This window comes from Crocodylus siamensis, chromosome 11 (genome assembly GCF_052110815.1).
Source record: "Crocodylus siamensis isolate JL-2025a chromosome 11, ASM5211081v1, whole genome shotgun sequence".
Taxonomy (NCBI): Eukaryota; Metazoa; Chordata; order Crocodylia; family Crocodylidae; genus Crocodylus; species Crocodylus siamensis.
This window is the reverse complement of record NC_143405.1, coordinates 40590782-40611707: the sequence shown is the minus strand read 5'-3', so window position 1 is coordinate 40611707 and position 20926 is coordinate 40590782. Positions and strand designations below refer to the sequence as shown.

The window sequence follows — 20926 nt, the reverse complement described above, 5'->3', positions numbered from 1 at the left end:
ATTTGGGGAACTACAGACCAGTCAGCCTCACCTCAGTCCCTGGAAAAAACAGGGAGCAGATTCTTAAGGAATCCATTTCTTAGTTCTTGGAGAAGAAGTTGATTAGAAACAGTCCAGCATGGATTCACCAAGGGCAAGTCATGGCTGACCAACCTGATTGTCTTCTATGATGAGATTAACTGGTTCTGTAGATGTGGGGAGACCAGTGGATGCGGTATTCCTTGATTTTAGCAAAGCTTTTGAGAGAGTCTCCCACAATGTTCTTGCAGACAAGAGTGGGAGTGTTGCTTGCAGGTCAAGAGAAGTGATTACTCCCCTGTATTCGGCATTGGTGAGGCTGCATCTGGCATACTGTGTTCAGTTTTGGACCTCCCACTACAGAAAGCATGTGGACAGATTAGAAAGAGTCCAGCGGAGGGCAGCAGAAATGGTGATGGGGCTCAAGGGCATGACTTATGAGGAAAGACAGAGAGAACTGGGCTTATTTAGTCTAGAGAAGAGGAGACTGAGGTGAAGCGAACAGTTATGCCAGAACAGGAGGTGCCTTGAGGCACTGGAGATCTCTGCTGTGGTTGGACTTCCTCTTTCCTTGGGCACCAAGGAACTTCGAGCCGCTTGTCCATGGGGTGTTTCCCTCAGCTTCCCCTCCCTTGATCTTAAATAAAATGAGAGTCCTGGGATGGTATGAACAACCCGTGAGAATGCTAATGTCGTTGGTACTCTTGGGGCTCCCCTATATCCTGTTCATGTGCCAGCCAAGGTCTGGCTGATGCAGGTGTTCCTGCCCCCCAGGCTAACATGGCCTGATGCCTTTGACCTGCTCTGGGGTTTTGATGATGCCAGACCCGTAAGTGATTCCGGGGCCTCATAATTCACTTTTGATTGCATTCAGTTCATCAAGCCTTACTCCAGGCACACTGAGTTTTCAAAAATTAACAGAGTACGTAATTAATTTGTTCTACATAAATAAAGTTCAAAATTAATCTTGTAGATAAATACGGTTCATAATTAATTCACTGGCTTTCTTAAATAAAGTTCGAAATTAATTCATGATGGACAGCAATCAGGTCACAGCCCCCAGTTAATTCCTGGCTGTTCAGCAGTCCCTGCTCCAAGTAATTCACCCGCTCAAATCAAACAGTCCAGCCTTAGTTGCTTCTGTATGTGAGGTTCCTTACCCACCTCAAATAAGTAGTCTGCAGCTTCTCAAATTAGCACTGACCATTACTTTAAAGCATTATGCAATTTAAAGGACAGACAACATCTTTGCTGTGCCCGTGAGTCAGGCCACGGTCACTATCGTGCTCACATGCCCTCTTTTGCAGTGTCAGGTTCTGGGGTCCATTGCGAGCCCTACTGTGGCCAACCCTGGATCACTGGGTGGCTGGATACCCCTCTGGGCTTCCAGGCTGGGAAGTCAGCTCAATTTCTTGCCAATCTTGTTGGTGTTGCAGGGTTGAATGCAGCCGCAGTACTCAGTTTCCTCGGCTCCACTTGCATTTTTCTAGCGGGCTCTGGGCACAAGTCAGTGGCATAATAGCCTCAAAGAACAGGTACTTATAATTTGCAGCAGTAGTACTGCTTGCTGCTTCACTTCCACCAGCTCTGCACCTCTAGGTAAGTGTCAGCCATTTCCTGCCGTTACCAGGCATTCTGCTGCATTCCTCTGGTGCCCTGCTGTGCCTTTTGGGGTCCTCCCATGTCAGGACCAGTACACGTGGTGTACCGCCCTGTTTACACAGGGGATTTAATAGCAGCCTTCAACTACCTGGAGTGAGGTTTGATAGAGGATGGAGCTAGACTGTTCTCAGTGGTGTCAGATGACAGAACAAAGAGCAACAGCCTTAAGTTGCAGCAAGGCAAGTTTAGGTTAGATGCTAAGAAAAAAATTCTCAGTAGGAGGGTAGTTATACATTGGAACAGGTGACCCAGAGAAGTTGTGGAATCTCCATCCTTGGAAGGTTTTAAGACCCAGCTAGACAAAGCTTTGGCTGGGATGATCTAGTTGGGGATGGTCCTGCTTTGAGCAGGGGGTTGGACTAGATGACTTCCTGAGATCCCTTCCAACCCTAATTTTCTATGATTCTATGAGTTCTAGGTTTGTTGAGTAACGTGTGCTAGTAGACGTTAAGTAACCAAATACAGGTCCAGTCATGTGAACCAAATCTGTCTGGGCAACACTAAATCCTGGTTAGTAAGAAACATAAATCATTATGCTGGTAGTCCTCAAACAGTTGTAATCCTTCTTGAATTTTAGTTGTTTTGAGATGGCCAAGGTTTCTTTTTGTGTGCATGTGGTTTAAAGGAAGAAAGAATTTTTATTGAAGCATTGTGATAAAAAAGCACCCAATCAAGACATTGTTCAGCTGATGCATCTTGGAACCAGAAAAACTGAAAGATGTTTGCATTTAGCTGCTCTTTTTATTTTTATAATTACATTTTTAACATCAGGAATACTGTCTTTTTCAGATGCATCCAGCATTAACTGAGATGGCTGAAGCAGGATAGATCATTAAAAGTGAAAAATATACAAAGTTTATTATTACTGTTTATTAAGTTGGCCACATTAGCTATTCCTTTTTAATTAAATTGGCAGGTTAACCCTGACTCAGAGGAATTGAGTTTGATCTCTGTTGTTATGACTATGGAGCCTCTCAAGAGATTCAAAATCATTTATCAGAAGGGGGCAGTACTGTTAACTCTGGTTACCCATTGGCTAGTCCCAAATGAAAATAAACAATGGTACACATGTAAATGCTTGATTAAAGTCTAGGCAGAAATCAGCTGAACTGAAAGAGGCTTTCAGTTGAGTCACTTTTTTTCTTTTGTGCATACTTGGGAAACTAGATTTGCATGTAGATGCTATCATATCTTTATAAAATACAGCATAAGCTTACAGTAAAAGTTTGGGAGCAAGGGGTATCTGTTGCTGAAAAAGCTAATAATTACCTCTTCATACAAAGGAAAGACCTAAAAATCTTGATATAGCTAAGCTTTCAACTCCTAGACAGTGGTCTCTGTAGGCCAGGATTCAAGTGATTTATAAAGTTACATTGTTACCTGATCAATTCTGTGAAGATTGGAAGGATCTTTTATCAAAAGATTTTTTTCTTAATAGTTTGAAGCGTCTCTACACATTTGTTTAAAAGCAGAAACAAAACTAAACACATAAAACAACACCTCTGTGGATATTTTTCCTTGTTCTGTTGCTCACCTTTTGTTATTGACAGGAGAGTACAAGTCATGTGCTTCTTGCTGTCAATACCCATCCTGTGCTGGGAAATGCATGTGTGTTCTTGGTGGGTGAGGAGAATATGCTCTATATCAGTGGTTGGCAACCTTTACTGACCATAGTCCAGGATAACTCCACTCGGGTCAGGGGTGGGCAGGCACTAGGACCCATCCATTGCTGCTTGGGATGGGTAACACCACCAAAGCCCCGTGTACAAAGCCATAGATTGCTGACCCCTGCTCCACACAATTGGTACTATTTCCTGTAACTTTATTGCAGTAAGAATATTTTATTCCTTGATCAGGCAACCTAGATTGTATTATGAATTTACAGTAAATTTGAATGGCTACTATACTTGCTGAGTCAGTGTTTTAAACTAAAATGTGGTTAGTTTAGTCTATGTATAGGACTCTGAGGCCAATGGGGATTTTTGAATCTGACCTGGTTTGTTTTAGCTTTCTCCAAGATTCAAAGTGTCTGTCTGATTTTATTAAAAATAACCTTCTCAGACAGCTGGATATTTTGGTATGCATGTTTTATTTAGATGCGACTTAAACCCTGTTCAAGAGTCTGGATGTAAATTGAGAATGCCTTTTTACTAGTAGTACTCCATACAAGTGACATTTCTGTTATAACCATGCCATCCTAACTGGGAAGAGAGGTCCAGTTAGCTGACTGTTTAACATGTTTTTTTCTCTCTTGTAGCAGCAGTCCATGGCACAACAAGCCTCCCTGCAGCAGGTTCTAGCCAGCCAGCCAGTTTGTCCATTGCAGCCTGCAGCCCATTTGTTACCCCAGTATCAAACCCAGAATTCTCAGGTGGCAGCTAACAGTATACAACTAAAACCCCTACAGATTTCTACTGTGCCACAGGCTCCTCAAGTCCCACCCACCCAGGTAAAGTACTTTTGAGATATCACTGGACAGTTATCATTTAGAGGCATGCCTCCTTCAAGTAGAGCTTTCTGGTCACTGATTAATGTAACCTGCATCAGTTTTCAACCGTTTCCTGAAAATGTGCATCAGTTAAATTATACTTCAACATTATGTAGCTTTTAAATGTTACTTATATTTTTCATGATTTTTTTTCCTTAGTGAATCAGAAATATTCTGTGAAATAATCCTAAATCTTGCCTGTTTGACTTGATTATTGTTAGCTATTAAAATTACAATAACTGTAGTTCTGTATTTTTTTTCTTTCATGGTAGACCCTCTTTCTCATCCCAGTCTGAAGAACATGACCATTGGCCCACTCTTATGTTCTTAAGCTCCTACCTTCACTTTCTTTTCCACTACCCATCCATCTCCTTTCCTAATTCTCTGCCTCTCTCCATTACCAGTAGCAGAGATGAACCTTTACTTTGGCCTAAAGTGATGACATTCCTATACAAGCCACTCAGTGGGTTAGCTAACAGTGAGTCTTAAGTTGTGAAGCAGCTTAAACAAAAAGGAAAAGCAAGTTGCTTCTGTGATGTACACATCTTTTGGCATCTTACCAAAACAGACTAAAGGAAGCAGTAAGAAAAATTCTCAACATTTGCTTCTAATACATTTTTAAAGGGCAAATGAAATCCTTTCAATTCCAAAAGGAAGGTATCTGCCTTAAATTTCCTATGAAGTTTTAAAGCAGCCTTACTCTAAAGAATTTCTGACTTAATTGCTACTTGTTAATCTAATACATTTGAGCATGACCATGGCCATAAAATTACTGAATTATTCAGTTTTTATTTTTTTCTTGGACTTTCAATAAAAGATAACCTGTTTAAAAAATCTAGGAGTGTATTATGCCCTCTCTTGCACACAGTATTGCCATTGACTACAGGAAAACTTACCCTGAAGTACTTATGTGGATGTTTTAAAAGGGTAAATATGATATTAAAGGCATTTTAAAAATGAGACTCTGACTGTACAAGCACTTGTGCATATTGTAATTAATTTGCTTTTTGGTAGGAAAACTAATTGCTCTCATAAGTTTTTGCAGGGTGGGACCATAGTATGCAATATCCCTGGTGGTGCATGCCAGAGGCCTGAAGGCATGTTATGTTAGCTTAGTTTGTGAGAAATGTTAAATTACAGGCTGGCAAAACAGGGTAGTTATAGTTTGCTATGTTAGTGGGAGTTTGTGTATTTAAGAATTGTTTTTACAGCTTTTTCTGTACTGCACATTTGCAATATGGGCTTTAAAACACAGTTAATTTTGCATATGATAGGGTTACATTTTAAAACATCTTTATAGTCTGATTTTTGTTTGTTTCAGAATAAAAGTAATGATTCTGGTATTCGTAGGTTGCTCTGGCTGCTAAATGGTCTCAGGTATAGTTGTGAATTTCTAGGATTTAAAGTGGCCAGATCTTGAAAATTCTCCTTTTGTATCCAACAATGTAAATTGTTTTTATGGATGTTTGTAAACTTCAGAGATTGGACAGAAGTGACTAAGAAACTGACATAAGTATCATGGGTGTAGGTTGTAGCTGTGTTGGTCTAAGGACATGGGCAGACAAGGTTCTTTGGGTGAGTCTGGTATCTTTTATTATCATTTTAGTTGTAATTTAAGTTGGTCTAATTAAAAGAGATCAGTGTCCCCCAAAGAACTTTTGTCTACATAAGTATCATGGCACACATGATTTATGTACTTACATGGCAGATTAAAGTACTTTGTACCATCAATGAAAACATTTGCAATTTATGTGATATTATATTTTTTTCAGATTCCTCAGTTTCCTGTCATTCCTGCAATTACTCCTCTGGCAGGACTTGACAACCTTCCTCCAAACCTCTCTGATTTACCTGCTGCAAGTGTACCCCCTATTCCTGCTCCTTCTCAGTATTTTACTCCAGCTGTGATTTTACCAAGCCTTCCCATGAACCCTGCTCTGCCTCTGGCACCAAACTCCCCTGCCCTACCCATGCAGGCAGTCAACCTTCCTCATACTACTGTGGCTTCTTTGGTCTTGCCTTGCCAAACAATAGTGCCAAATATGCCGGCTGCTCCAATACCTTTACTTGCTGTGGCTCCACCGGGAGTGTCAGCTTTGCCAACACATCATGCAGTATCCCAGCTGTCCCAGATGTACCAGACTACCTTCCAGCAGATAATTCAGAATGAAGCTCCCTCTCCCCATCACACTCAGAGCACGCAAGCAGTTTCGCAGCAGCAGCAGCTGCCTCCACTTCCTCAGTCACTTCAGCCAAGCATAATTCATCTTTCAGAACAGACTATGTCTGCATCTGGGGCTGGTAACCAGGTAATCCATTTGACATTGGACTATCAGTACTTGAATGTAGGATGGTTATTGAAAGCAGTAGTTCTTGTAAACTGTTCCATTGTTCCATGGCCTTTTTGTTACTCACATTTAAGATGTTTTACTCAGATTTATTGTATTGGCCAGGAGATGCAGTATGAAATAACTAGTGGTCAGACTAGGGTTAATCAGGTGAATCTGTTGCTCGTCTTGAGACTGTATGGAATGAATTTCGCAGGTTTTATGAAAGTATGGTGGTCTACTAGACTCTGAGAAGGAAGGAATAGAAACACTTGAACTCCTTTTTCCTTCTCCCCCTCTCCCAGCTAGAAGAAAAAAAATGGTCATGCGGAGAGGACGGACATCATGGTACAGTTACATAACTGAGAAAATATGAAACTGCTATTTTAATATCCATACTACAGTACATGCATGGTGTCTATAGGTGTAGGTTACTTCTACATACGTATGTGGGATTACAGATGTAACTGAGCCATTTTGCTGATGTGGGACTGTTCACGGATAAATGTTGTTGTTGTGGTGGCTTTTTTTCTTTTTAAACTAAAGTAACTATTTGGCGAATGCTTTTCAGAAAGCTGCTGAAAGGATGTCTACGAATAAATACTAGCTGCTGGTCTCCCTCCTGCTCCCCCCAACACCCTCCCAGTCCCTTAGAACAAATGAAGCATAAAATAGGACTTCTAATATTAGCACCACTTAGAAGATAAGTAGGTTCAGAACTTGGTAATGAGTCTGCACATAATAATACTACTGTCATCTTCAGTGTGATGACAATGTGCAATGCTGCATGACCCAAGCAGAAGAAAGGACTAAATCTGTTAAGAATTGCTTGCTTTCAAAAACAAAGGTTGGACAAGCCTGTATTCTTTTACATCTCTGTTTACTGTAGCGTCTGGATTAAATTCATAACATTCCATTTCCACCTACCATTTAGAACAGTAGCTCCAGTATTCCACATTATATCTACACTTCTGTCTTCAGCCATATATTTGGTGCAGAAATATTGTTTGTTTGTGAAGAATTATAGCTCATTTTGGGGCCTGATAGGTTTTTGTCTGAACTAAGCAATGGTAATATTTCCATTGCTTTAAAGAGCTGAATCAGGCCCACTCTGTATGGCAAACATCATGATAATGATACTGATATTCCTAAACAAGTGTTGACACAGTTGCAATTTACTGACAGGATTCTTCCACAGATACTAAAATATTTTATTAGGATGAATAATTGCTAATCCAAATGAAATGAAAGAAGTTGCCCACTGTACAGAATATTCAGAACATAGTGTTCAGTCTTTAAAGCCCTTTTAGAGAGAGTTTATTTCAATGAATAAAGGCATTCCAGTTCAGTAAGTCTGTTTTCATGATACTGATGGGTAATACTTGCTTATTCCCTATCTCTCCTAGGTAAAATGCACAATCTGAAAATTATTAATTATTCTGGGAATAGTTTACTGTGTGCTTTAAAGTGGTTAATACTAAAAGAAAAAAAATACCAGTATTACCCTCTCATCTTCAGCACTGAGCAAACTGCTGTCCAGAGAGTTTTTTTATGTTAGGCTCTTCTGTAACGCCATTTCATGATATAAAGCATGCTGTACCTTTATTTCTACCTACCTTAAAACTTACAGTAATAATTCAGACTGAAAATCCGTATTGTGGCTACAATATATGTAGTAATGATGACAGTATGTGTCAGTATACTTTTATATACATAAAACCTCTAGGTGCAATAATAAATTTAAAAACACCCATAAAAATCAATAATACAGCGTGTCAGTAGTAGTACTTAAGAACCCTCCATTCTGTACTTTCCTTTGCTTCTTTCCCACATTCCCACACCTCTTCAGGAAAAGCGTGGAAAAAATAAGTAGGTTTTGAAATATGCCTTGGATATCAAACTCAGGCTTTTGAAAACAAATTCCCTTGATGTCCCTGTGTGGAGAATGACTTGTCTTTAAATGTACAAATTAAAGGACTGTTAGTTTGGACAACAGTATGAGGAAAGATGTGGTCTCTAAGATGATCAGAAGCCACATATAGATCCTGATACCACAGGTTACTTCAGCATCCAAATACATGTCACACAAGGAGGAAATCCACTGAGATAAGCATAAAAACTCATGTACAAAGTTAATCAGAAGTGTTTGCAGCATTGAGGTTATAGAGCTGAATAGTAGTACTTTCATTTTAATCCTGAAGCTAAATGGAAGTCAGTGCCATCTATGGAAAACTTACCAAATATGTTCATTGTGCAAGATATAAACAAGCATCTTGAATAAAGTCTGAAATGAATAGCCCAGTGCATTGTCTGTGTTGCTATGAGGGTTTTTTTCTCCACCTGCATACCTAGGCTTGAAGAGAGAAAGTAGATTTCCCAAGAAATGGCATACAACCAGTGTGCTGAATTTCTAAGAAGGATCCAACTTTGTTTTGCATAATTTAATTCCTGTAAATTAAGAAAATATAAAACCTAAGCAGGTATTAATTTGATGTCATCTTTGCTACACTTTGGTACAATGGTGCTCAACCTCTGGTCCGTGGAACCATGTCATCCAGTCTGTGGGGCTCTCCACAGATCTGGAAATGTGGTGGTGGGAGAGCAATAGCAGTATTAATTACTCCCAGAACTGTAGCGATGTAATGCTGTCAGTGTTCCCCTAATAGCAAATTTCTGGACCCAGGGGGAGCCCCATGGCTTACATGACATGGCCTGTACACTGGACCATGCTAGCTTGTCTGGTCGTGCTGCAACTGAATCTGGTGCCTGGGGTTGGGCTGGTGTACTGGGTTGTACTGCACCAGTGGACCAACCCTGTGTCCTGACCCCATGCCAGATCTGGCCCCATGCCAGATCTGGCCCATAGACTAACCCTGCACATTTGGCCTGCATAGCTAGCTAGGTTGATCACCACTGCCTTAGTAAACTTTGTAAGAAATGCCCTCTGTTTTATTTTTCTGTTTAAACTCTTTGTGGCTCCCCCTTTCCACTTCCAACAAATAAAAACCATTCAAGCATGTTCTCACTGCACAGTTATAAATGGGTTTTCATTAATAAACATGGCCTTTGCACTTTGACTTGAATGAGTCAAACACCATAAAGAGAGGTTTTCTTAATAGGTCTTTATTGTATTACAACAGATTATTGGACAACCTCAGTATGCTTTGGAAACTGGAGCCCAGGTGCCTATAATGCCAGTACAGCCTTCGATAATTATGTCACCACCTTTGCAGTCACAGACTGAAATATTGCCTTCCTGCCTTGGGCAAGAAAATCTTTCACAGCTTCGTGGTAGTCTTGCTACACCTAGTGCAACAGTGCCCATAGATCAGTGTCTGCCTCTTCAGCCTTCGGGTCTTCTGCAACTTCAGCCAGAGTTTTCCCAGCCTATGGGAAAGCAGATCTCAGCTCCATGTTCAACTATCCAGTCGATTACAGAGTCATCTCAAGAGGTAGAACCATTTTTTTCCCCCTTAAATAACTACCAGTCTTGCCATTAACCTCCTTTATGGTTATAAATTTATCTCAAAGAAGAGTTTATCCAAACTCGCTGTGTAGAGCTGCTTAGCTTAGATTTTGAGACAATGGTTCATTCAATAATAAGTCAACTTTTTCTTAACTCCTGTTGTAAACAAAACAATGTTATAATTAATTACCTAGGAAGTGTCTCCTTTAAGTTAGTCATTGGAATAATAAACATTAGGGGAAACCAGCTAGCAAATACCTGTTCACCTTTATTTTTACAAAGATAGAATAGAAATCACTATGGAAATGTCATACTAGGGTTATATCCAGTAGAGCTCCATTCAGTGTTTTGTCCAGTCTTGTCTTAAATGTCACAAGTAATGTTGCTTCCAGTATTTAGCTTGGAAAAACTGTTCCATAATCTAGCATTTTCTTGTCTGAAAGTTCTTCATGATGCATATTCTGAATCTTTTTCCCATCTCATTACTTTCTAATGTAGTGTCTGCCTGTATTACCCTGAATTCCACTCCATTTTCAACTTTCTAAATTTTCCAAATACTGAGAGATGTTATCATGTCCCTTTTGTAATCATGTAAGCAAGCTGTAATTTGCAGTCTCAAGTGTTTCTGTATAACAGAATTACTTTGTCCTGCCTACTCATCTGTATTTCAGTTTTTCTTTGCATGCTGCCAGTTGTTTGGCTCTGACTTGTGGAAGAGGTTTTAAAGATGAATATTGCCTTCCCATTCATCCTCATATGCAAAGCAATTTTATGTTGGCCTTTTGGCTCTCATATCCGATTGCAAAACTGCATCTAACTTGCTATCCCCTCCAAATCTGAAATCTCCTTCACTGTTGCTTTCCAGGGTTCTTCCTTCAATGAAGTATCTCTCTTCTGGAGTATCTCTTCTCCAGAAGCAATAGCTTTTATCTTTTCAAACTTATAGCCCCTGTTTTGTGTGTCTGTATTCAATGATATCTGTACGAGACTGGGAAGAAGCTATAAATAATGTCCTCTTCCAGATCATCACTGAGGATGTTGAGTAAAACTAGATCTAGAGCCAAGCTTTGAAACACCCCCACAGGACTCTACTTACTTTTTGGATTTTTTTTTCTCTTCACTAAGAAGGCTTTGAGGTGCATGCATGTCACGTTATGTAGGCTGGGGGTATATCCTGCAGCCCAATGTTTTACATGAGTTTTGTAGCTCAAATGTAGGTAGTGCATGGAACTTCGCGTGCAGAAACCCCAGTTATACCTAACACCTGTTCTTTCCATCCTTCTGTAGTGTTTTTCCTTCTGCCCACTTTGATTCCTATGCCCTACGTGCCAAAGAGCTGGTACAGACAGGGTTACTAATCCTGTGGTCTCAGGCAGAAGGCTCCTTGAAAAAGGAGTATATTGTGTTACTGCAGTGCAGCATGTTATGGAGTACAGTTTGCTGTATGCTGACTGAAATGCAGCCTGCTAGCTACTACATACTGAAGCATCAGGAGTCTCTGGGAACCTGTATCCACTATTTCCATCCATGTAAAACAGTTCTAAATAAATTTCCCCCATTTTCATGCTTGCTTTTATAGGATCAACTCACTGAAGATCCCTTGGTCCTCCCTGCCCCAAGTGATATAGATGAGCAGTTTGGTGGGAAAGGTTTGCACTGGCAATAGTGTACCTAGGGGCAGGAATGCAACAGATGCAGCTGCCCCATGTGGCAGGGGGAGAGTGCAAAAAAAGGTGGCAGCTGCTGGCAGTGATGTTCACAATCACAAACAGGAAGTCGCCGCTTCCACTTTGTCCTGGCCACCCAGCCATATCCCGACACTACTAGTTCTTGGGATTTGCTACTTGGAGACCCATTTGAGGACTGTAATAGGGCCCAGATTTATTTGAACTTTGCCCACCCTTTACAGACACTTGATTAAATGGCCTGTCCAAAACCAAACCTCCCATATCACATAGTTGCATCACTGCATGCAGGGCAGTTTTGGTGGGCTTAGGTGATCATTCTTATCCATTTATTCTACAAATCTTCAGCTAAGTTTGAAACAACTCTTGTCTGATATTAGCAAAATGTAGATCCATGTAGTGGTCAAATTGATCAGCTCCTGTTGTGAATGGGCTGATCTCAGCCACTGTTAAGTACTTTTGCTAAGATTTTTCTTGGGTGTGACATTCTCCAGTGGGTTTCATGCCATACATACTATAATTCAAAACAAAGCATTTCATTTCCACTTTGCCATAATGCTTCCAGCTGTCTTTCTATTTTGTTTGAGTGCATGTGACAGTGCCCATATTCAAGGTAATTTTGAATTGATCAAGCAAGTAAGATTTTTGTAAGACACTTGATCCAAGTGCCTTAATAAAAATCTAGATATGTTATGTATATGTTCTTATTCATTAATTTTGTGATTCAGTTGATGGTGCAGTGCAGTTTGGAATGACCTCTTCGTCAGACAAAAAACCAACATGAATCTGTTAACATCTGAAGGCTGACTAGTTTCAACTGTGCTGTGCAAACTTTGTGTTTTTCATTAGTCAGCAGTTGTGATGGACTCATAGAATGCTTCCCTGAATATATGGCTATACTAGAATTTTTAAATTGCCTGTTTTGCTGTTGCTATCACCAGTTATCTCCATTGGTTGGAGTGCCAGGGCAGACGGGTCCAGTAGCTGTTGGCACTTCAAGCATCATCTTGCCTAGCTGTCAGAACAGGTCTGTACTCAAAGGTGGCTAGAACTCAGATGTTTATATATGAGCACTACTGGCGGTGCAAGTAAATCACTGACAACAGCAGTTGGAGATGCTTTCTTTTTGAAAATGTTTTATTTGTAGAGATGGTGAAAGATGTTAGGAGGCTAGTATGGGAATGTTGCTTTTCTCCTTTATTCCAAATTAATAATGCATCGGTCAATAATAAATAAACACATAATTAAAATATTAAACATTAAATATAGTAGGATGTATTTCACTATAGAATGAAGTGGAAAGTAATAAAAAAAGGTCAAATTTTGGGTCTGTTTAAAAAATGTCAGGTAGGTAATGACATGAATGTGAAATGTACTAAAGTTACTTTCTCACTATGAGATATTCATTAACTGCTTATTAATATAGGACCTACTGCGCTTTCTGCTCTTCTGCTATAGGGCAAGCAGTGGGCAAATGAACTAATTAGCAAACTGTTCCAAGAGCGGATGTGTGTGTATTGATATTTGTGTGCAAACAAAAGCTATGTTGGCTTGTGCTCCAAAATAAAAGCTGGGGACAAAAGCAACATTAAGTGGAAAAAAGACAATTTAGAGACTTGCCAAGTTCAGAGAATGATTTACTCAGTAATATGTTATTAAAATATTATTTTTTGGAAAATGTCTTTTGAAATGCTCTTTCAGAAGACTCTTAATAATGTTCTATTTCTTCAGATGCAAATATAATGTATTCAATTTCCATAGTTTTTTATCTTTAAATTTTCTCCTCTTATATTTTAGGATGCAATGCAGGATAAACAGCAAACACTATCCCAGAGCTGTGAAAGGTATACTTAAAATCTCTCCAACATGTGAGCATGTTTTATTTCAGGAGACTTTTTCTTCCTGTTTAGGACTGTGGTATGGGGGGGTTAGGAGAGCCAGGCTACACAAAATAGGTAGAATGGAAGAAGTAGGGGCTAGGTACTAGGAAACTAAAGTGTCAGGTCTTTAGGGGAAGACTATCCTAAACTTGCTCTACACCCAGGTTTTTTTTCTGTGGTTTTTTTTTTGTTTTGTTACCTCTGTAACTCTTCTACCAGAATAGTTGGTGATAAAATCCCTAGCACAGATAGTGTTATATGGGCATAAAGGTGTTTTTAATACCCCTATGGCTTATAAACGATATCAAACACCTCCATACTGACAAACATCATCCACCCACTGGGGTTAGGGGAGACAGGTGTGTGCTGTACTGCTAAATGACTTCGTGCCCCTGGGGCAGGGGGCTAGACTCTCTGATCCTCTGGGGTCCCTTCCAGCCCAAATGTCTGTGAAATCTATGTGTAGTAGATGTGGCCAGCTGCTTTTAGAATGCTGAGAATGGTGAAACCCCAGCGTAGGTTGGAGGCATGAAGCATGAACATAACATAACAGGCGGTCAGTAAGAAGTGTACCACCTACGTATCTTCTTGCATACAGCATTCCCTGGTATAAAAGATGCAACCCCTCTTCCCCGCTCCCGCCCCTGTTCTGCCTTTGAAAAAGCTTTCCATGTAACAAGTAACAGAGTAGCAGCCAACAGCCAAGCCTACCCATTGTTTTGCTCTCTGGATCCCATGGAGTTACTTTTACTTTCGCCAGGCAGAAGTTTTAACTTGCAAAAACTCCCGTTACAGTATTTTCTCACTTGTAAAGCATGCCCTGATTTCCAGCAACTGGTTTTTGGGGAAGAGGACCGATATCTGTGAGAAAATATGGAATTATAATTTTCTTTAACACTCTTTGGGTTTGTAAGCTGCAAGTTTATAAGTTTGAAATTTGTCTGACTTCCTTTATATTTTTTTTCTAGCTGAAAAATGTATATCTAACTCCTAGGTTAGGTGAAGCATATCTTGCATATTAAGACTAGAATATTTTTTTTCTGTCCCCATTTCTGCTTTACCAGAGGCGCCAGGCTGACAAAGTAGATCATTTTGGAGCCTTAAAATAATACCTACCTTGTGAGGAATTTGAAAAATGTCAAGTCCTGGGGAAAAGGAAAAGGAGAGGATTTACCCTTACCTTCTTGTCAGAAATATAGGGTGTGTGTAAATGAAACCGGAGACCCTAAATTGAAGCAGTGGGTTGTTAAAAACATTGCTTCAATTTAGGGCTCTTTAAATCCCCATGTTGTGCACATGCCCAACTTACCTGCCTCTCCAGCAGCAGGGAGGAGAGGGCAAGCTGCTGGTGGGGCGTGGAGGCAGTGGCTGGTGCTTCCCTGTGCAGCTGCCCCCTCCCCTGGAGGCACCTGCCTGCAGGCACACAGCTCGGGCAGTCCCGCAGGCTACTGCAGCCATGGAAGGAAGCGCCAGGTCCCAGCACAGCTCATGCAGGTAGGCAGGCCTGGTGCGGGGAGAGATCAGGCCTCCCCCCCTTTGGGTGGAGCCTGCCTTCCTCAGCTACTGCCAGGCTGCCTGCCTTCAGGACTTCCTGTAGAGCCCCTGAGGTGCACGGAGCCCGGTGTTTTGCTCCACGGCTGGTAGGGCAGCAAACTAAAGCTTCTCTGAGGAGTTTCTTTGCTGTGCCCCAAGTCATTTAAGGTGCATTACACTGCTGACTTTGCAAAAGCATTTAGCCCGCTTTAAAGTGTCGTGCACACATGCCTGTCATTTCATCTACACGTGGCCATAGAGTGCTTAACTCTTTCAGTCACTAGCCTATAGAGGGAGGGGAGGTGTGACACTTTTCTGATCGCATCCATTTTTTCATGAAATATAATATTCTATGAAATTTCAGAACAGAATATACACTTTAAAATTTACAGTCACTTTCCAGACTTTAATTCCTTAGTGTGATTAAATGAGAGAAAATGAGTTCACTCAAGCTTAGTGAATAAGCTACGGTATAGTCTTCTGTAAGAAAGGATGCAAACTATTTAGTGGTGAATGTCTTGAATAATTATTTAGCTATTTTGCTATGTTATATAAAATTTACCTTCTTAGCTGTAGTAACATTAAGAGCAACCTATGTCAGAACCCTGTAAGAATATCCTGAGACTTCTCTTCTCAGGATGCACATCACTTAAATTAGCATGAGTTGTGTGGCCCCTTCATAAAGTGGAGAATAAGTACATTGCAGTAAAATGGCCTGCAGAAATTGTATATTGCAGAGTATGTCATCAAGGCAGTAGGCAAGGAACACGCCCAGAACAATTATTGTATTTTTCCCAGTGATTAAAAGACTGATTATTTCAGTACACCTCACATGCCAGTAAGATGAAATATTATCTCTTGCATCTAAAAATAAAAGGAATTGTTAATTTATTGTTAGTAGCTGGACCTCTAGTCAGCTTGCTGATTTGCATTCATGACACCCCCTTCCCATGTTTGAACACTATGCAGTCCAAGTATCTTGGTGATTGCTGCTAATAATGTCACTCTCTTGCCCCTGATGGATACAAGGTGGCAGTCTCTTGTGGAAGTTCTAGATGGATCCTTTCCCCCAGAGAGTATAGAACCTGGTGGATGGTCTGAAAATAGAAGTTTGGAAAATGGAGATCCTTGCAGTTCAAAAGACAGCTTTAAGGATTCCTGAAGGAAAAAGGGCATGCCATTTATGCATGAATATAATGACTTGTTGGAATTCCATTACCCTAACTCCAATGCCTGTGCCTAAGTAGGGACATAGATGCTGTTTTCAAGTACAAAAGGGGCATGCTATTTTTTTGTAGTCATGGTATTTCTTTCTCTTCTCTTTCCACATCCCCATCTTCTATGGGTTTTTTCTCTTCTTCTTTTTTTTTTTTTTAAAGCTGCATGATTCCTGACATTGCTTCAGGTAGAGAGATGAGTGATAGCTTTGAAGGAGTGACTGGAAGTGGAAAACTAGAAGGAAAACCTTCAAAGAAGCATAAGAAATCTACACGTGCTCGTTCACGCCAGGAAAAGTCCAGCAAACCCAAACTGACCATTCTCAATGTGAGTGTACAACCTTTTTGTTTTAAACTGAACCTCTGTTTTTGTTATGCCAGGAATAATTCTAATGTTACTTTTTTTTTTTATATAGGTTTGCAACACAGGGGATAAGATGGTAGAATGTCAGCTTGAAACGCACAATCACAAAATGGTGACTTTTAAGTTTGATTTAGATGGTGATGCACCAGAAGAAATTGCTACTTACATGGTATGGACTTATTTGTGCTGAAGTTTTTATAAGTTTCTTAAAATGTTGAGCTGCCCAGGTTTGTTAATACTGCAAAAAAACACATCAAATATAAAATCAAGGTTCCCAAGTGACCTACTCCAATGTTAGAACTGGGGGCCAAGTTAAGGCCACACCCACTTTAATTCTGGTGTTTCTTAAGTTCTAAGAGCTTGACTTCACAACTTTATATGTCCCATTTTGAGCCTAATTTCATAAGTTTTTAAAAAGCAATCTGCAAAAAAAAATATCCATCACATAGCATCATATTGATGCTCACATGTATCATCAGTGGACTTGAACTATTTAGTTCCACCAGACGGAGCTCTGCCTTTTGAGCAGACATTAACTGACAAAGGATGCCAAAGTACTGATGTTGTGGGGATTGGCATTAGAACACATTTGCAGGTGTTTTGCACATGTTGAACATGGCAGAGGAATATGAAACTCAGAAATTTGGGGATTCTTTCCAGGTTCTGGAATAGTGTGCTCAAGTGAGCACTGTTTTTTTTTTTTTTTTCTCTTCCCCAGCTGATATGCACCACATCCCCTTTATCCTGTCTTTTGTTCTAGCCATGTCTTCCCCACTTCTTGTTCCTTGTCCCTGGTCCATTCTCACTTGGCCCATCCTGGTCCCTATTTCTCCACCTTTCCACCTGGGCATATAAAAAAACAAAACAAAACGAAACAGTCTTGGTCTCCTTATTTAGCAAGTATTAAGCTTACCACTCCAATTACCCACCATCCATCCATTTGTCTTTCCATGTTTCCTGTTCCTACAAGGTCCCTGGCCAAATCTCCCTCCCATACTCCTTGCACAGTGTCAGTAGCATTCCAGTTGCTTGTCCCATCTCTTTGCCAAGCCAGTTCTAATTCTCGCATTATATCTAAAATGCCTTGTCAAATATGTCTTCTCTCTCTGCCTCCTTTCTGCCATGATAAAAAGATACTTGAAATGAAATTGCACCCCAAATAGGTAGCTTGGTGACATAAGCATCAGAAAACAGTGTGCTGCCAAATCTGATTAAAAGTTGAAAGGTAAAGAGCAATTGTAACCATTGTGGATGCTGCTGGCAGGTAAGAAAACAGAAATATAATTTAAGTAAGCCACGGATGTATTGAGTAACATATCTGGGAGTTATCTAGCAATAACTTGTCTGCTGCGAATCATTTTTTAATCTTTTCTATCTAGAAGAATACTGTCATCACCAACATCCAAAACTGTTGCCTTGGTCCTACCACCCTCTGTAGGATCACACCAGATTCTCATCACATAAGGGCACCAGCCCTGTTCCCTGCCTTCTGCAAGCAATGCCTTCTATCCTACTCTGAGTCCTGGTTTATCAGGTGTTCAGTGATACTGAACACTTGTCTACACTAGGTACTTGCCAGTTTGTCACAAAATGAATTTTACAGCTTAAACTACTCACCAGGCCTCTGAGGAAGGCAAAAAAACTCATTCCCCTTCCCAGAGCAGTCTACCAGGGAAGGAAAAATCCCTTCTCAGTCCTATAAAAATATCTAGTATGAAGCCTACATAAAAGCCAACCCCTCCTTTTCTCCCCCCCACCCCCTCCCAAAAAAAGCAACAAAAACCTAAGTTTACCCTAATGTCAAAGTGGGGAATGAGAAGGAGCACAGCATAGCATAGTACTTCAGGTAGGAAGAAGGGCATACAGTATGGAAACCAAATCCAAGTCACAAAGTCCCTGTCTGTGGGGATGGAATGAGGGGGCAGGAGAGGAAGGTACAGACTTTCTTTCCTGCTGATTCAGCTACAACCCTTCCACTTCCAGGGTGAGGGCCAGGGAAGCATTGTTTCTGTAATGCCACTGATGATGTGATATGATTTAATGCTATTTTGGATTGTAGATGCAATGGACTTGATTTTTCACACTGATTGTGAGCTGTCATGATTCTAGATTAAATCAGTGGAAGCTGTGGGGCTCAAGCATCCTAACAGTGAGGCTCTGTGTTTAATAGCTAAAGAGTTTCAGGTTTTTGTCTGCGTTTCAGTAAAGGGTCTCTTATTATGGGATGAGAAGCTAGAAGACTTTGAATCAAGGCTTCTAGGCTTATAAAACTGCTCATTTTTTGTGATGGAATGAATTCTTGTTGACCAGAAACCAGATAAGAATGTCCTCTTTTTATATTCTAGTTACCATGATAAATGGTGCATGATGTTTGTCAACAGGTATAAACTTTCAGTTAGCTGAGACCATAGAAAGAATATTAACAAATACATTGTCATTACAGCCTTTATCTTTAATGTGTTCTTACAGGTAGAGAATGAATTCATTTTGCAGACTGAAAAAGAAACATTCATTGAACAGATGAAAGATATCATTGATAAAGCAGAAGATATGCTTAGTGAAGATACAGAAGGAGAACGAAGTTCTGATCAGGGAACAAGTCCCCAGCAGGATGCATACAGACTGGAAATGGATGAGGTGTAAACAGTGTTCCTTAAACAATTTCTAGTTGTTGAATCCAATTTTTTTTAACATCTAATTATGATCTTTTGAATTAGGTTTATACACTTTTTTCTGTAAAAGGGGTCTTAATTGAAAAGATCATTTTGCTTTTATTTGGTTAACATGTGTAACACAATGTATCCTTAGAAAAAAGTTCCTGCATTAATCCATGTCTATGACCAGTTTATTCATTCTTTTTTTAATAGGAAAAACGGCAATATCAAGTGAAGACACCTATGTATCAACAGAATGGTAAAAGTGCCTTTAAGTACAAATTTCATCTTGAACCGTTAAGACAGAGACTTGTATAATATCAGACAGTCCAGAAATTTAATAGTCTCAAGAAAACATGCACCAATTACAGGTGATTGGGAATGTGCCTAGAAAATGTAGGTGTTAATAGAAGCCATGGTTTCCATCAACAGCCTTTAAGTTCCAAACTGCTAGGTGAAGCCAATATATGGGCACCCAGGAGAGGTGTGAATTTCACTGACTGACCAATGGTGCCTGCTCCCAGCCCCCCCATAGGAGTGGTGATTGAGAAGGAATAGCCGCAGCTTTCATATAGTGTACTCTGTTCCACCTAATAAATATATTTGCCAGGGGGAATTGAGAGATTGGATTTGCCAGTCTTGATGGTGGCAAATCTGAACTGAATTTGTCAACGTATAGGTTTTGGCCATCTCTCCATTAGCAATGGAAAGCCCCGTCCTTCTGCATACGTATGTATTTCATCACTTTCACAGAAAGAAAATGTCAGCATTGGCTTTCACTCACTCTGCTATTGCAAAGAGCCTCTATGAAAGGAAGCTTTCTTCCAAACGTCATGTCACCATGTGTTGTGTGCCTTTCTGTTCTCTGAACTGAAGGTGTGGGGAGGGTTATACATGTCTGGGAATTAATAGCATTGCTTTGGCAAGTGCAGGAAAATGGTGTCCCTCCTAAAAGTAGGTTTTGTGCTTAGATATTGAATATTTGCTAGTCAGTTTTAAAATGTCACTTTTGGATCTCAGTTTGTAAGTAGTTAACAAAATGTCATGGTTTGTGGGGGGGGTGGTTTGTGTGTAAAATATGAAAGAAAATGCTGAGTCCAACAGAAGCCATTATTTTTGATCATAGAATCAATGAGTGGGAGGGGACCTGGACAGATCATCGAGTCCGACCCCCTGCCATGGGCAGGAAGGAGCACTGGGTGTGGCAGAGGTCATAAGACCCCAGCCAGGTGCCTATCCAGTCTCCTCTTGAAGATTTCCAGGGAAGGTGAGAGCACCACCTCTCTGGGAAGCCTATGCCAGGCTCTGGCCACCTTTACAGTGAAGTAGTTCTTCCTAATATCCAACCTAAACAGCTTGTGGCCATTGTTCCTGGTGACTCCAAGAAGGGCCCTGGTGAACAGACTTTCCCTGAGTCCCTGCTGCTGGCCCCTGATAAGGTTGTAGGCAGGCACAAGATCCCCCCTCAGTCTGCTCTTGCGGAGACTGAAGAGATTCAGGTCCCTCAGCCTCTCCTCATAGGGCTGGCTACAGAGACCCTCAACAATCTTCATTACTCTGGTAGAAACCCAATTTTTCCCTTAGAACATGGGAGATTGAGTAGCTTTTGACATGTAGTTTAGATAGGTGAAA

General features: G+C 40.5%; 1 protein-coding gene across 9 annotated transcripts in view; it reads left to right on the top strand.

Moving 5' to 3' along the window:
• WNK2 (WNK lysine deficient protein kinase 2) overlaps positions 1-20926 on the top strand; it is a 210457-nt gene that overhangs the window by 128693 nt on the left and 60838 nt on the right. For 6 of the 9 annotated variants that reach the window (XR_016438417.1, XM_090021088.1, XM_090021087.1 and 3 more), the window contains exons 11-18: positions 3938-4129; positions 5941-6477; positions 9636-9947; positions 13444-13490; positions 16439-16604; positions 16693-16809; positions 19110-19277; positions 19508-19553. Coding sequence is in view for 8 of the 9 variants with exons in the window: in XM_090021088.1 (XP_089877214.1) it covers positions 3938-4129; positions 5941-6477; positions 9636-9947; positions 13444-13490; positions 16439-16604; positions 16693-16809; positions 19110-19277; positions 19508-19553 (1585 nt within the window). In the remaining variant the exon portion in view is untranslated. The remainder of the gene's footprint in view (positions 1-3937; positions 4130-5940; positions 6478-9635; positions 9948-13443; positions 13491-16438; positions 16605-16692; positions 16810-19109; positions 19278-19507; positions 19554-20926) is intronic. The other 3 variants (XM_090021084.1, XM_090021089.1, XM_090021090.1) reach the window with 3 other exon arrangements.